This window comes from Pogona vitticeps, chromosome 1, assembly GCF_051106095.1.
Source record: "Pogona vitticeps strain Pit_001003342236 chromosome 1, PviZW2.1, whole genome shotgun sequence".
NCBI lineage: Eukaryota > Metazoa > Chordata > Lepidosauria > Squamata > Agamidae > Pogona > Pogona vitticeps.
Window position 1 is genome coordinate 298,812,210 of NC_135783.1, and position 13,727 is coordinate 298,825,936.

Genomic DNA, 13,727 nt, shown 5'->3' on the forward strand with positions numbered 1-13,727 from the left:
TCCATCCATTTTCCTACTTAGAGAGAAATCTGTTTGGATTATGGAACTACCATAAGAGCATTGCTAGTGCGGTTGATGACTCCTATTAAACCCAGTAAAAATGCAACTACAGTGAGTGATTCAGTACTGTAAATATGTAAGGGTGCAACTAACTCAGTTTAGCTTTTCTGTTGCGTGATTTCCAGTCTTTTTTACGGTCCCATTCAGTTTAGGGGATCACACAAAGAATGTAGGTTGTTTTGGTGCCAGTGTTTACACTGGCCCGCAATCTGATATGATTTCGTACGTGCTCACAGTCTATGGCCTGCTCTCCTTTGATGCTGCCTACTTGGTAATCCCCAGCTTGGATTGGGCTTCTAGAAGTTTATAATCATATGTTAACTGGCCTAAGAAGGCCAGGATGTTTCTGGGATCACCTATATAGTATTATTAATTGCCACAACACCTAACCTGATTTTGCATAATAATCACATACTGATCTTTCAGTAAGTTTTCTGATCTAGTCCAAAAAATGTAGCTTTTCAAACTGTGGAATTGAAAAGCAGTTTATTTTGATTTTTCATTTGTAGTTCACAACAACAAAAACTGCTTTCAGACACTACTGGGAGTAAGGATTTTTTTCAGCTTTAGACTATATAAAAGCAATGTTAGGCCCCTCTTCTCATGGATGGCTTAAAACAATAATATTTTTTTCCATGATGGCTTGTTAGTTATTGAGGCATTCTGGTAATCACAAGGCTATTCAGCCACTGCTAAGTTGTGTTAAGCAAGAAATCAAGGAATGAACCCAGTGGAAACCAACACAGAATTTTTACATCATGTGGAATTCAACGGCTGATCTGTCTGGCACAAGATGTGGTTGAACCAAAAGATGCCAGTAAGAACTGTGTGACCATTGGCCATGACACTGAAATGTCCAGGGCAAAAGACTAAGTGGTGCCTTCTGTAAAAAAAATCTAGCCAAATTCTTCAGACTTTAATAGTTTATTTTCTAACATTCTCCATCTTTCAAGGTATCAAGATGTAACAAATATAACAGATACCTGTAGCCTCTGTGTTAGGTTTCTAGTAATTGTTCTGCATAGCATATAGATACTATATAAAAAGCTAGCCACAGAAGGAATAGAAGCACAGTTCCAGAGATGTGTAGAAGAAGCTTACAAGATTTCTCCTATATAGAGGGAGAGCATCAAACAATTTTTCTGTTTAGATGTAGAGTCTCCTGGAGAGTAGATCTTGGCTCTTACAGCCCTAATGAATCCACAAAAGATCCACAAAACTACACACAAACCATATCCAAATAAATGCACAACTTCTCTTCTGATCCATCAAGTGCACTGAGCAAATTTGCACCAACATTTGGAACCTGAGATTGCTGCTCAGTAAAGCAGAAGCAGGATTGAGCTTCTTGTTCTGTTCCCACAAGCCAGAAATAAATTATTTTCCCCACATAATGTTATATCCCCGTTCCTTTAATTACCATATTTTACCGTGTATAAAATGACACTTTCCCCTAAAATAATTAGAGGAAAAATTGAGGGTCATTTTATACATGGAAGTAAGGAGGGGGGAGGGATCAAAGCGTTTTGATCCCTGCTTTCCCCCTCCACATTCCTCACACGAAACTGGGGACCACTGTACAACATGCAGGGAGACTATGTGAGTTAATGAATTTTTATGATCCTGAGCATTTCTTTGTGGATACTGTGCCAGGACTACCTCATAATTAGGCACTGCCATCATGTGGAAATACTGTAGTCTGAGCTGTTTAAGGCATTGTAACATTGGTCAACTTTACTAACAGCTTTCCTTTTCAGTAGGGAAATAAGTTAAATTATCATGGAGAATCAGGGTGCAATCAGATGGCATTTGTCCCACCATTTGGTCTGCTTTGGGAATGAGCTGGTTTTTGCTTCTTTTTCTGGCAACCACAATGCATACAGGCACTAGTGAACCAACCCAAACTTTATTATTGGTCCCTATCATGGAATTTTTTTTTTATGCAGATAGGGTTGCTCTGTTTTGGTTCAGTTCCAGCATGTGTGGTTACTGGTATCAAACCAAATCAGATCAGTTAGCTACTTCATTTGAATCACAGCAGGATCAAACTGCTTATTAATAAATTGAAAGCTTCCTCCTGCTCCCCCTGCAGAGTGGGGAACAGAAGAGGATGCTGAAATTTTTCATTTTTTTATTTTAAGTCCCTTACAGTACAGCACTGAATTAGTTGATGAGTGTTATTCATTCATTCATTTCATTTCATTTTTATACCACCCATCTGACTGAAGTCTACTCTGGGTGGTTTACAAGATACATAAACAACATGATTAAAATACATTTTAACAGAACAGAAAATAGAAATAATAAAAAGCAAATAAACAGTACTGTCAAAACATAAAAATATGTTTGAATTCAGAATATTTATGACAGCTTCAGATAATTTTTACAAAAGTTGCAACTCCATAGAAGGGAGGAGACCCAGAAAGGAATTTTAAAATATTATTTTATTTTCCTTTAAAAGGAGGTAGTGCTAAACAGGATTGCTTGAGGTGTAGTGTGGTTTCCTGCTCTCAAACCACCTGATGCTTGCATGTGGATGCAAGGATCACATCAAACAGCCTTGTCAAAATTTGTATTTTGTGTTTACAAAGTGTTAAAAAATTAATGAAGGGGGTGTAAAATAAGTTGCTATGAAAATGAGAGCATGTTTGAAAGTATGGCTTGGAGCAATAGTTTACATTACATTTCTAAACAACTGGCTGCTTTTCAAAACAATTGCTGGTTTTTCAGCTAATCCTGAGAACAAGATCAATGAAATAATAACACTGCTTTGAAAAGTTTCATTTATGTCTGCCATGAAGACTTTCATTCATGTCTTTGAAAATTTTCATTCCATGTGCATTTTACAACTCTGAAAAGTTGTGATGATGTAATGAGTTGAATGTTGTTCATATGAAAATTACTTTTTAAGTCTTATAGCACACCTACCAGTGATAGTCATAATAGTCCAATTATACAATATTCTGGTGTATTGGTATTTTAAGGGCTTGGAATAAGAGATTATTAGAGTTCTAGAAGCTTGCAAAATTGATAGTCAAAACAAGAATGAAAATCATAATAATGACTGTCAGCTAAATATGAAATTGCAAACTCTGCTAGTATATTAGAATTGTCCATTTACATTTTTTTGCTGGACTTCCAAAACTTTACAACATGCTGACCCTGAAGATAAGGTTTAATTACAGACAGAGAGGAAGTGAAAACAACTTTAAAGGTTATATATTTATGGAGATAAAACACACACAAGCAAGGCATTCACTACATCATCACAGCAGCAGTCACCAAAGAAGAACAATCATGTAGCAGCATAGTAGCAGATTTTGTTTCTAGATGCTGACAGTAACAATCAACATGGATTTTCCTCCATAGACTTTAATTGGTTTTGCTGGGGTACTTAAAATATTGTTCTACGTTTGTATCATAATATGTATAGAAACTAAGAAAGTTATTTTCTTTAACATAATTTTACTTTTAATATATTTGGAAATTTTGGTATGCTTTTTAAGTACAGTTAAAGATTACTTGAAGTTACAATGCCTTTATTTTTCACTGATGTGTTCTAGAGAGATATTCTCTGTGTTGTTAGGCTATAAGCTCTTGCATTTTTAGAATGTAACTTAAAACATTCTTTTTTATATTTTCTTGTATGTTTGCTCCTGTATTTTGGATTGAATTCTGACTTAAGTATTTGCCGACAACTTAAGTTATTTTTTTTTTATTTCTTATTTGCGACTTTTCATAGTTCTCAGATTTTGGGATGATAATTTTTAAGCATTTGTGCCCACAATTTTCTTCAGAGCTGTAAGTCTTTTGCATTTTACAACTCTGAAATATTTTGGCATATGGAACATAAAAGCAATGTAAACAAATAAAGCTGATTTAATTAGGCAAGTTGATGTTGCCAAGAATTATTGCAACAATAGAAAGACTTGTGCTTCGATATTCAGATGAATGTTGATATGATTATTAATTATTGTTTAGTTTCATTCTGGAATTAACACTTTATTGGGATAAATGCCAGCTGTAATGAAAATAGGCTTCTGAATTTCCCCACCCCTCAGGAGGTCTATAAAAGTATGTAGGGCTCCTAGTGAAGGTCAAGCATAAGTTATCTGATCTGACACCCTACCTCACCTCAAAGGGACTCTGTTGAGCCCCATTCACCCTTGGACAATCTAGTCACACCCTCAGACATTATGGAGAGATTCTGCCACATATTTATGCACATGTCCTATGATGATCAGGCTGCAGTAGACTGGGAACATGATATAACAAAGCTATTTTTAAAAATCATTTAATTTTAGATAATTGCAAAAAACAAATATATGACCCAAAGTGGAAATCATTTCAGCATGTTGGACACTATTAGTAATTCATAATTATTTGGATAATGTTGAACCAGCAATGCTAAATAGTTGAAGCTAAAATAAATTGCCAAGAAATGGGAGCCAAAAAAAACAAACAAAACTATTTACAGTCATCAGAATAAACTAATATTCTAGTGTGGACAATAATAATGATGAGCATGATAATGATGGGTAGGGTGAGGAGGAATCTTAGCATTTCATCATCTCAGTTTCTTTATAATAAGATTTGCCTCAAGCAAATTGGATAAAACACTGCAACCATAAATAAAACTTACTTTGTTCGATATTCAGAGTTCTTTACAATGAGGGTTAGCATGCAATTAGTCTGATCCATCCTTCCACATCTTTCCTCTTTAGGTGATGCAGAAAGAGATTAAAAAATAGAGACACACAAGCAACAGTGGAATTGTCCAAGTGCACATGACTTCTGTATTGCTGCCATTTGGATTCAGACTGTCCATGTCTTGGGTCAGTATTCTAGGACAGTGGTCCCCAACCTTGGGCCTCCAGATGTTCTTGGATTACAACTCCCAGAAGCCTTCACCACCACCTCTGCTGGCCAGGATTTCTGGGAGTTGAAGTCCAAGAACATCTGGAAGCCCAAGGTTGGGGACCACTGTCTAGGATAAACAATACTTCAGTGTGATCTCCATCAACCTCACCTTCTGCCTCATAGGCAAGGGTATGAAACAGAACCTCAGGACATTTCTGCAAGCAAGGACATCAGCTGTGGCAAGTATGAATGAACGCTTCAATTTGCTACTCGGAAAAGAAGCTGTTGCTGCACTCAGCACTCTTCCAGCAGAGTCTGGGACCATTACTTTTTATTTTCTATTCTTTCCCTATGACCTCCCCCTTCCCCTGGATCTTATAGATTATCCAGTCCAGACCCTGTCAGGAAGGCACAGTGGGGAACTGAAGTCCCAACCTCTGCCTCCACAGCCAGAGGCCTAAATCATTGAATTATTCAAAATTCTCCAAACAACAGAATCTCCAAGGGTCTACATGACTGTCCCCTTGTCAAAGTATGGATCTCCTAGCTCTGCTTCAGCTTCATGCTAGAGGTTCACATACCTAAATGCTATTTTCCATACATATTTCTTCATTTAGAAGAGGTGGCAAAATGGGGGAAAGGGTTGTAGCCTAGCTGTGATGGCTAGTTTTCTTCATGCAAGTATTCTATTATGATCGTGACTATGATTATGATTACAAGAAGAGATGGGCATGAATTTAAAAATTAATTGCAAATTCATCAAAAATTACTAATTTGTTTATTTGTATTCATCCAAATTTATGCCCCTGACAAATATGAATCAATGACTTTTTAGCTATTTTTTATTTGTTGGGCTATAAAATGGCCCCAGGCACCCAGAGACACCAAAATTACAGAGAAACTTCCCCTGTATCTCCTCTACAGCCCCTCCACGTTTGGTGAAGATTGCATTTTCCTCAAGCCCAATGCTGAAGAGCACTTTCCTGGGGGGACCCACTTTGTCGGTGTATAACTCGGATGTCTGAAATCCAAATTCACCAAACTTGCAGGGCTTGTGGTGGAGAGATAGGTGAAGCTTTTCTGTGATTTTAGTGTCTCTGGGTGTCTGGGAGGCATTTTATAAGGCTTTAAAATTCCAAAACTAATTGATGGATTGATTCCTGGATTCATCAGAAAAAAATCATAATTTCATTACTCGTGATTCATGAACCTTGACAAATTGTGAATCAAAATGAGCCATCATTTTTCAGATTCATGCCCATCTCTAATTACAAGTCTCACTACTTATATTACTATTCTGTACGAAGGAACATTCATAAGAACATAGAACACTGTCTTACACTAACCAAAATCCTCTTGCATAGCTACACAAATGGCATAACTTTGGAGGCAAATTTCCCCAAGTTGCACCATAGAAATTATCAAGTGCTCACTGAGTCATAGAACTCAATATGCAACTGATAACATCTGTGGTGATTTCCTACCTCCAAAAGGTATTGCTATTGGTGCTACTTCAGTGTAAGTAGCACCAATAGCAATACCTTTGCTATTGAGTCAGATCCTTGGTCCATGTAGGCCAACATTGTAAGTTTTAACTAGCAGCAGCTCTCTGGGATTTCAGACAGAATTCTTCCAGGATTTTTCTTGGATACTCCTGGTGTTCGCTTGTGCCATCCAAGTGTTTACCCAGGGCAACTCAGCTTAGGTTTTTAAACCAAATCATATTAGCATTTTCTACAGGTGTACTCTGAAATGGCTCAGGCCAGACATGTGTTTGCCATATCAGTGAAAATTAGGTCTTAACACTTCTTAATATATCTGTCTTTAAGTAAGGAGTCAGCAGCAAACAGGGATGGGACTAGAGACAGGAAAATTACTTTCTGAAGACAACAAAGCTCAGACTATTTGGCCACATTGACAAGGACATTCTGGGAGCTGTAGTTTAAAAAATATGTAACTTTTCTCCTATCTGGAGGAGACCCAGCATGCAGCACAGATTCAGATGCACCAGCTCCTTGCAGTCTGCCTGTCTTTACACAAACTACAAAAGTCAATTGACAAGATGATCCTTAGCAACATTTGTAGAAGTCTTCCTGTTACTCCAGCATGCAGGAGGAAACTATTTCCTGTATACTTTCACACTACATAGTAAGTGAAGATGCAGGAATTCTTTCTTCTATGGCATCTAAGAACTGTGGGATTAAAACAACGTCAAGCTAACTGTGTTTCTATAAATTTAATTAATCTTAGTTAAGGAAGAGCTTCTGAATGCCTATGGGTAAATGGACATTAAAGAGCTTTTAGAGAGAGCTTATGCATCCCATGCAAGGTGGAATTCAACAGCTGACTCATCACAATGAACTTTCCCACTTGATTAGCTCGAAGTGACCTGTGAAGTGGAATTAAATGTATGAACTGCACTGCTGGCCTTCGCGCTCCACCTGTCCTCTTTTTAGGGTTGTGATCTAATGTTCAAAAATACCTGCCACTGCAAAGCTTCAGTTCTGCATAGTGATTAGAGTGATGCAGCTGAAATATGAAATAAGGGTTAAACATTAAATGCTAGAAGGGTATAAGGAGGTCAACCAATAATAATAATAATGGTTGTTGTGGGTTTTTCAGGCTCTTTGGCCATGTTCTGAAGGTTGTTCTTCCTAACGTTTTGCCAGTCTCTGTGGCCAGCATCTTCAGAGGACAGCACTCTGAGCATATAAAGGACAGAGGACAGTGCTGTCCTCTGAAGATGCTGGCCACAGAGACTGGCGAAACGTTAGGAAGAACAACCTTCGGAACATGGCCAAAGAGCCTGAAAAACCCACAACAACCATTAGATCCTGGCCATGAAAGCCTTCAATAATAATAATAATAATAATAATAATAATAATAATAATAATAATAATAATAATAATAATAATAATAATAATAATAATAATAATAATAATAATAATAATAATAATAATAATAATAATAATAATAATAATAATGTGCTCTTCAAAAGAAGTGACACCTGGCCATCTCCACCTTACTTTGCAAGTGCCATTTATAGAGCTTTCCACCACAGAGGGCTACAGTCTTCTGCAACATGATCATCAAAGAAGAATTAGGTCACTCAAACTGAGAACAGCCTCTCTTTAAGGCTGGGGATGCAAGAGTTCCATGGTCAGAACTCTAGCCACAACTGGCAGCTTAAAAGCATTGATCTGGAGAAATAAAACAGTATCAAGATAAACTCAGGTACAGCACCTGTTAAAGGAGAGTGCAGAGATTCTTGGCCTGAGTAGTGACTGTGCAAGTTAATTACAATAGACAAAGACAGCAGCAGAGAATTATGAGATGAACTTTTTGCTTGCCGGGGGGTGGGGGGGTGGGACAGAGAGCATGTGTGAATGGAAGTTTTCTGGTGAGGAAAACCACCGTCACCTATTCTTTTCCTACCAGGCACAAACCTTTCAGGCTCAAAAAAGCTGATTGGGCAGATAACCTCTAGCAGCTAGAGTTGAAAGAGGCACAATGGGGATGGGAAATGCCCTACATAAAAATCGGCTTTTCCTTTCCTAATTGACAAGGCTGTGTGCTAACAAGCAGCACATGGGAAGGGGATTCTTCGTATTACTCCACCAGTCTTCAAAAGCAGAAATCTACTGAATGTGGAACAGAAAAGGGAGATGGTGAACCTAGTCTATGCAGTATAGGCTTTTTGTTTTTAGAAGTATGCTGCTGGGGGGGGGCGTTCTCCCTTCCAGCAAAAAGGTAGCCGATGAGTAATTAAAGATTGCCATTCCTGCTTCTACCAAGAATTTGTCCAGGTCTGCCCGAACTATACATTGGCACTGCATGTGAGGGTGCATGCACTGTTTTGTGTCTGTTATTTCCTTCTCTCTTGAGTTGCCTTGCATTTTAGGGCCTTATAGGGCAACCGCAGAGGTTTCTAGCCATTTGATTATAAAGGAAATAGCAGGACCCGCAGTGAGTTATGTTGTTTATCTCATTAGTGTAGTACAGTCATAACTCACAGCTAGAGTGAAAGGCTGGGAGGAAAGGAGGGGGAGCAAAGGAGCTCAGTGCCGGAGTATGTAAAATTAACCCTGAATTGTTTGCCAAGAGAGACAACCTTTTATTCAGAAAACTGTGCAAAGTCAGGTGACAGCATGACAGGCGTCGTCTTCCTCTGTCCCCACATAAATTAAAATGGAGTTGGAAGTTGGCCCTACCTCTCCCTGCAGGTTAGGGAGCTGGAGTAATGAACAAATTTCAAATAGAATATATGAGTATGTAAGACAAAGAACAGAATGAATGGGAAGGAATTTTTTATGAGGTTTGCGGCTGTTCAAAAATATGTTTGTGCAGCGGCCGAACAAAGCCAAATTATGAGCCCATCTGTACATTCACTCCATCTGTCACTCTGCTATTTCACAATGCAGGTGGAAAAGCTAAATACCTGTATTTAGTAAATATTTAGTGAAATAGCATAGCTGAGAGAAAGTTCTAATTAGAATCCAAACCCTTGGCATGTTTGATGGGGTAGTCATTCAGTCATGCAGCTTCCTGAGCACTCATTCTGAGGGACCGCATTCTGTTCTTGCAATGGGTTCAGTTCCTTCCAGCCCACCCCCACCCCAAACTTTGTCCATGTGACTAACGAAGAGCAACTGCAGGCCCAAAGTGGCCTAATTTGTCTGAAATGCTGCTTTTCCATTACTGGAATATTAGCATTCCAGAGGGATGAAGAGAACCTTTGTACATTTCTAGTAGCGTATTAATGACACCCGGTCTGAGAATGCACTCAACAGGCGAGAGATCAGAACCACAAGGTGAATAGATGGAAGTATAACACCATGTTTAAAAATTCTCTAATTTGTACAGTCATGTGTGTGTGTGTGTGTGTGTGTGTGTGGAGAGAGAGAGAGAGATATCCAATTATTTACATATACACGTGTGTGTGTGTGTGTGTGTGTGTGTGTGTGTGTGTGTATCTACACACATATATAAAACTATATATATGTATATATAGCGGCCTAATTTGTCTGCATTTCTGCCTTTCCATTACAGGAATATTAGCATATATGCTAATATTCCTGTAATAGAGGGGCAGCAATGCAGACAAATTAGGCCACTTTGGCCCTGCAATTGCTCTTCGTTAGTCACATGGACAAAGTAGATTTGCATCACTTTGTGCTGAGGTACAGGTTTTCGTCCTCTTGGTTCCTTTCCTGCATTTGGAATGCTACCTTGGCAGCCCCATGTGGTGAGCCCCTGAATGGCAAGTGGCAAATTGTCAGCAAATGACCCTCAGACTCTGAACTGACTCTATCCAATAAGGCTGACCACTTGATACTTGTAACAAAGATGTAGTCCTGCTATACAAACTGATTATTGTTCAAACAGTGGGTGAATTGTCCTTGTCTGGTATCTAGTTGTTTGTTTTTATCCTGATTTGCTTTCTGTTTCTAAATTTTTTTGATTCTCACCACTGCCTCCTGACATGTCCTCATGCTCTTACTCTTCAGTTTTTGGTTTCTTATTCACTTCAGAGTGAATATGAATAGGGCCAGGGCTTTTCCCCAAGACATCCTGACACCAAGAACAAAATGATGTGAAAGTTAATCAGATTGGCAGGCTAAAAATGGGATACACTTGGTATACTTGCCCTAACATAAGTACCTACATATATTCTGCCTTCTCATGTTGCTCAGCCTTCCTCCACCTCTCTCTCCTTCTCCTTCTCCTTCTCCTTCTCTCTCTCTCTCTCTCTCTCTCACACACACACACACACACACACACACACACACACACACAAACACATTCACACACGCACACACATACACACAGAGAGAGAGAGAGAGAGAGAGAGAGAGAGAGAGAGAGATTCAACATTTAGCTAGCATTGCTGGGATATCTGTCTCTTCGTCCCATATTGTTGGTGGCTATTTTTCCATGGCAGTGAAAAAAGGAACTGCCCTATCACACTTTACAAAAAGACTGCAGCCACTGATAGGAGCTCCACAGTGATCATATACTGTAACCTTGAGAATAAAATCAAATGTGTTGCTTTGGCTGTGTATCAATAACAAAGCTGTCCAAGGCCAATAGGCTACACAACTTTTTATAACGTGACTAAGAATAAAGAGCAGAAATGTGTACTGGAACTTAATTTTGAAGCATTTAGCTTGATTATCATCATCCACTGGTGTCACATTAGGGAATTTTATTGTGACTAAATGTAGTTGTAAATCAGGGGACTAACTAGTTCCCAAGCAAGTTACAGTATTAAAAGTTGTTCTGGGTTTTTCAGGCTCTTAGGCCGTGTTCTGAAGGTTGTTCTTCCTGACGTTTCGCCAGTCTCTGTGGCCGGCATCTTCAGAGGACAGCAGCCTGTGCTCTGGTGTAGTTGGCTTGGGAGTGCAGTATTTATGGCTGTGAGATGGACTTTTGTCTTTTCCTGTAGATGGGTGATTAGTGTGTATTGTTGTGGGTGTATTGTTCTGCTAAGGGGAAGAGATTATCTGTTCCTGTGGTTGATGGGTGTCATTAGCTGGTCTTTTGTGTGTAGTGATCCCCTGTCCTTGTGGGTGGGTAGAGTTCGTTGACCTTTTGCACATAGTATGTTTGATAGCTGGGAGCCAAGTTTTGTTGAGCTTCATACTTTCCTCTTTAGTTGAAACTGTGCTTGTGTTTGTGGATTTCAGTGGCTTCCCTGTGCAGTCTGACGTAATGATTGCTGGTGTTGTCCAGTATTTCAGTATTTTGAAATAGAATTTCATGTCCAGTTTGTTTCAGGGCATGTTCAGCTACTGCAGATTTTTCTGGTTGTTTTAGTCTGCAGTGTCTCTCATGTTCTTTGATTCTAGTGTGGATGCTTCGTTTTGTGGTTCCAATATATACCTGGCGACAACTGCAAGGTATCCGGATACTCCTGCGGTGGTGAGGGGGTCCCTTCTGTCCTTTGCTGACCGTAACATTTGTTGTATTTTTGTGGTGGGCTTGAATACTGTTTGTAGGCTGTGTTTTTTCAAAAGTTTCCCCATGTGGTCCATGACCCCTTTGATGTATGGCAGAAATACTTTATTTGTGGGTGGCTGTTTTTCTTCTTCAGTTCAGTGTTGTTTTCTAGGTTTGATGGCTCTTGTGATTTCATTTTTGGAGTAGCCATTTGCCTGTAGGGCCCAATTCAGATGGTTGAGAGCCCGAAAAACCCAGAACAACCATGAGATCCTGGCCGTGAAAGCCTTCGTGAAGTTATTAAAGATTTAGAAACATTAAGTTGGCCACGTGAACAATTTACATCTGTATTCCTCCCCAACCCTCCAAGGATAAAGCTAAACATTATAGGCATGTTCTTCCTCTGAGTTTGTTCAGTTTCTACACTAAACAGACAATGAATCTGAATAGATGAGGGTCACAAACCCAGAGCCTGTTCAACCCTTCCTCAATGTTCTTCCAGCCACACAAGATGCCTGGGGGCACAGTGGGAAATCAAACTCCCAACCTCTGGTTCTGCAGTCGGATGAGCTATCCAGCCAGCACTTTTTTCATAATGGTATATTAATTCCCATTATAAATCTGAGGAGCCCTCCAAAGTATGTCATCACCATTATTGTTCTGATGTTTGCTTTCCTGCTTCTCAAAAGTAACTAAAACAGTTGCCCTTTTGTTAACTTTTTAAAAACCCTGAAATCTACAGCATGGGGTATTGGTTTGTGGTGTAAAATAAACCTTCCTCCCATGTGCTTTGCCACGGCTTCCACACACAGAAGGCTAAATTAACAGCATGAGGTACAATACAAGTTGGCACTTGAACCAGGCAGTATTCCTCCTCTACCATATAGTGTGACCACCCCCCTGTAACTATCAGAATAACTAAGTCACAGTTATGCCACAAAAGAAGTGGTACTCTCACTCATTAGCTTACTGCTGCACTGTACATTGGGGAAAGAATTAATTAAAACCAATTATTCGTAACAAGGTACTTCCAGGCTGTGATTCCCCATAATGTTTCATTTTAGCCTGACATTATTGTTGCAAGGAAACAACATGCTTCCAGACTGTACTTCACATAGGCAATGGTAATGTCACTTCCAAAAAGCAAGCACATAATTAATGTATGTTTCCTCCTGAGAAATAAAGTTAATTATTCTGAAGCATATCAATAACAGTGTAAGAGCACCTTACCCTCTCAAATGTATTTAAGAACATTTCCCATTCACCTGGACACTGGGTTTTCCATTGCGCTTCAGCAGGAGATCAATACGAATGAAGGAACTGAGATCACGCAGCATTAGTGGGAGAGAGGGAGAGGGGGGCAAGTGTCAAGCAATTATCGCTCTTACTAGAGACTGCAAGGTGGAGGAAGGATTGGGGCTCAACTCATCTTCCTTAAGTTACCAATTTCCCTTTCACAACAGCTCATTTTAGGAAGGTTCTCCAAAACATGGCAGCTCAAAAGCTTAATGTTCCTGGAAACTGAACTCCTTAAGGTCTTCATACACTTAAAAGCAATTTATACCTGGTCCCCGGTGCCTCTTTTCCATCCAAATGTAGCAGTTATTCTGAGCCACACCAGTCTGTGAGTCGAGGAAAGGAAGACGGACGCTGCGTTCAGCACACAGCCGGGAATTGTAGCTGCGGCAGTGCTCTATGGCTTCTTTGTAGAACTGGTCCCCGAGACTGTAGGACAGAGAGAGACAAAGAGGAGCATAAACTAAGGGGCATCGCTCTTCCTCAGGAGCAAAACAAAGCAAAGAGGGGAAGGGCAGATGGCTGGATTGAGAGCTGTGAAACTGCGGGCCCATAACTGACCAAAAAGTTGC

The 13,727-nt window shown here is 39.5% G+C and overlaps 1 protein-coding gene across 7 annotated transcripts in view; it reads right to left on the reverse strand.

Moving 5' to 3' along the window:
* DPF3 (double PHD fingers 3) overlaps positions 1-13,727 on the reverse strand; it is a 233,396-nt gene that overhangs the window by 121,048 nt on the left and 98,621 nt on the right. For all 7 annotated transcript variants that reach the window (XR_013543815.1, XR_013543814.1, XM_020788476.3 and 4 more), the window contains exon 2: positions 13,424-13,584. Coding sequence is in view for 5 of the 7 variants with exons in the window: in XM_020788476.3 (XP_020644135.1) it covers positions 13,424-13,584 (161 nt within the window). In the remaining 2 variants the exon portion in view is untranslated. The remainder of the gene's footprint in view (positions 1-13,423; positions 13,585-13,727) is intronic.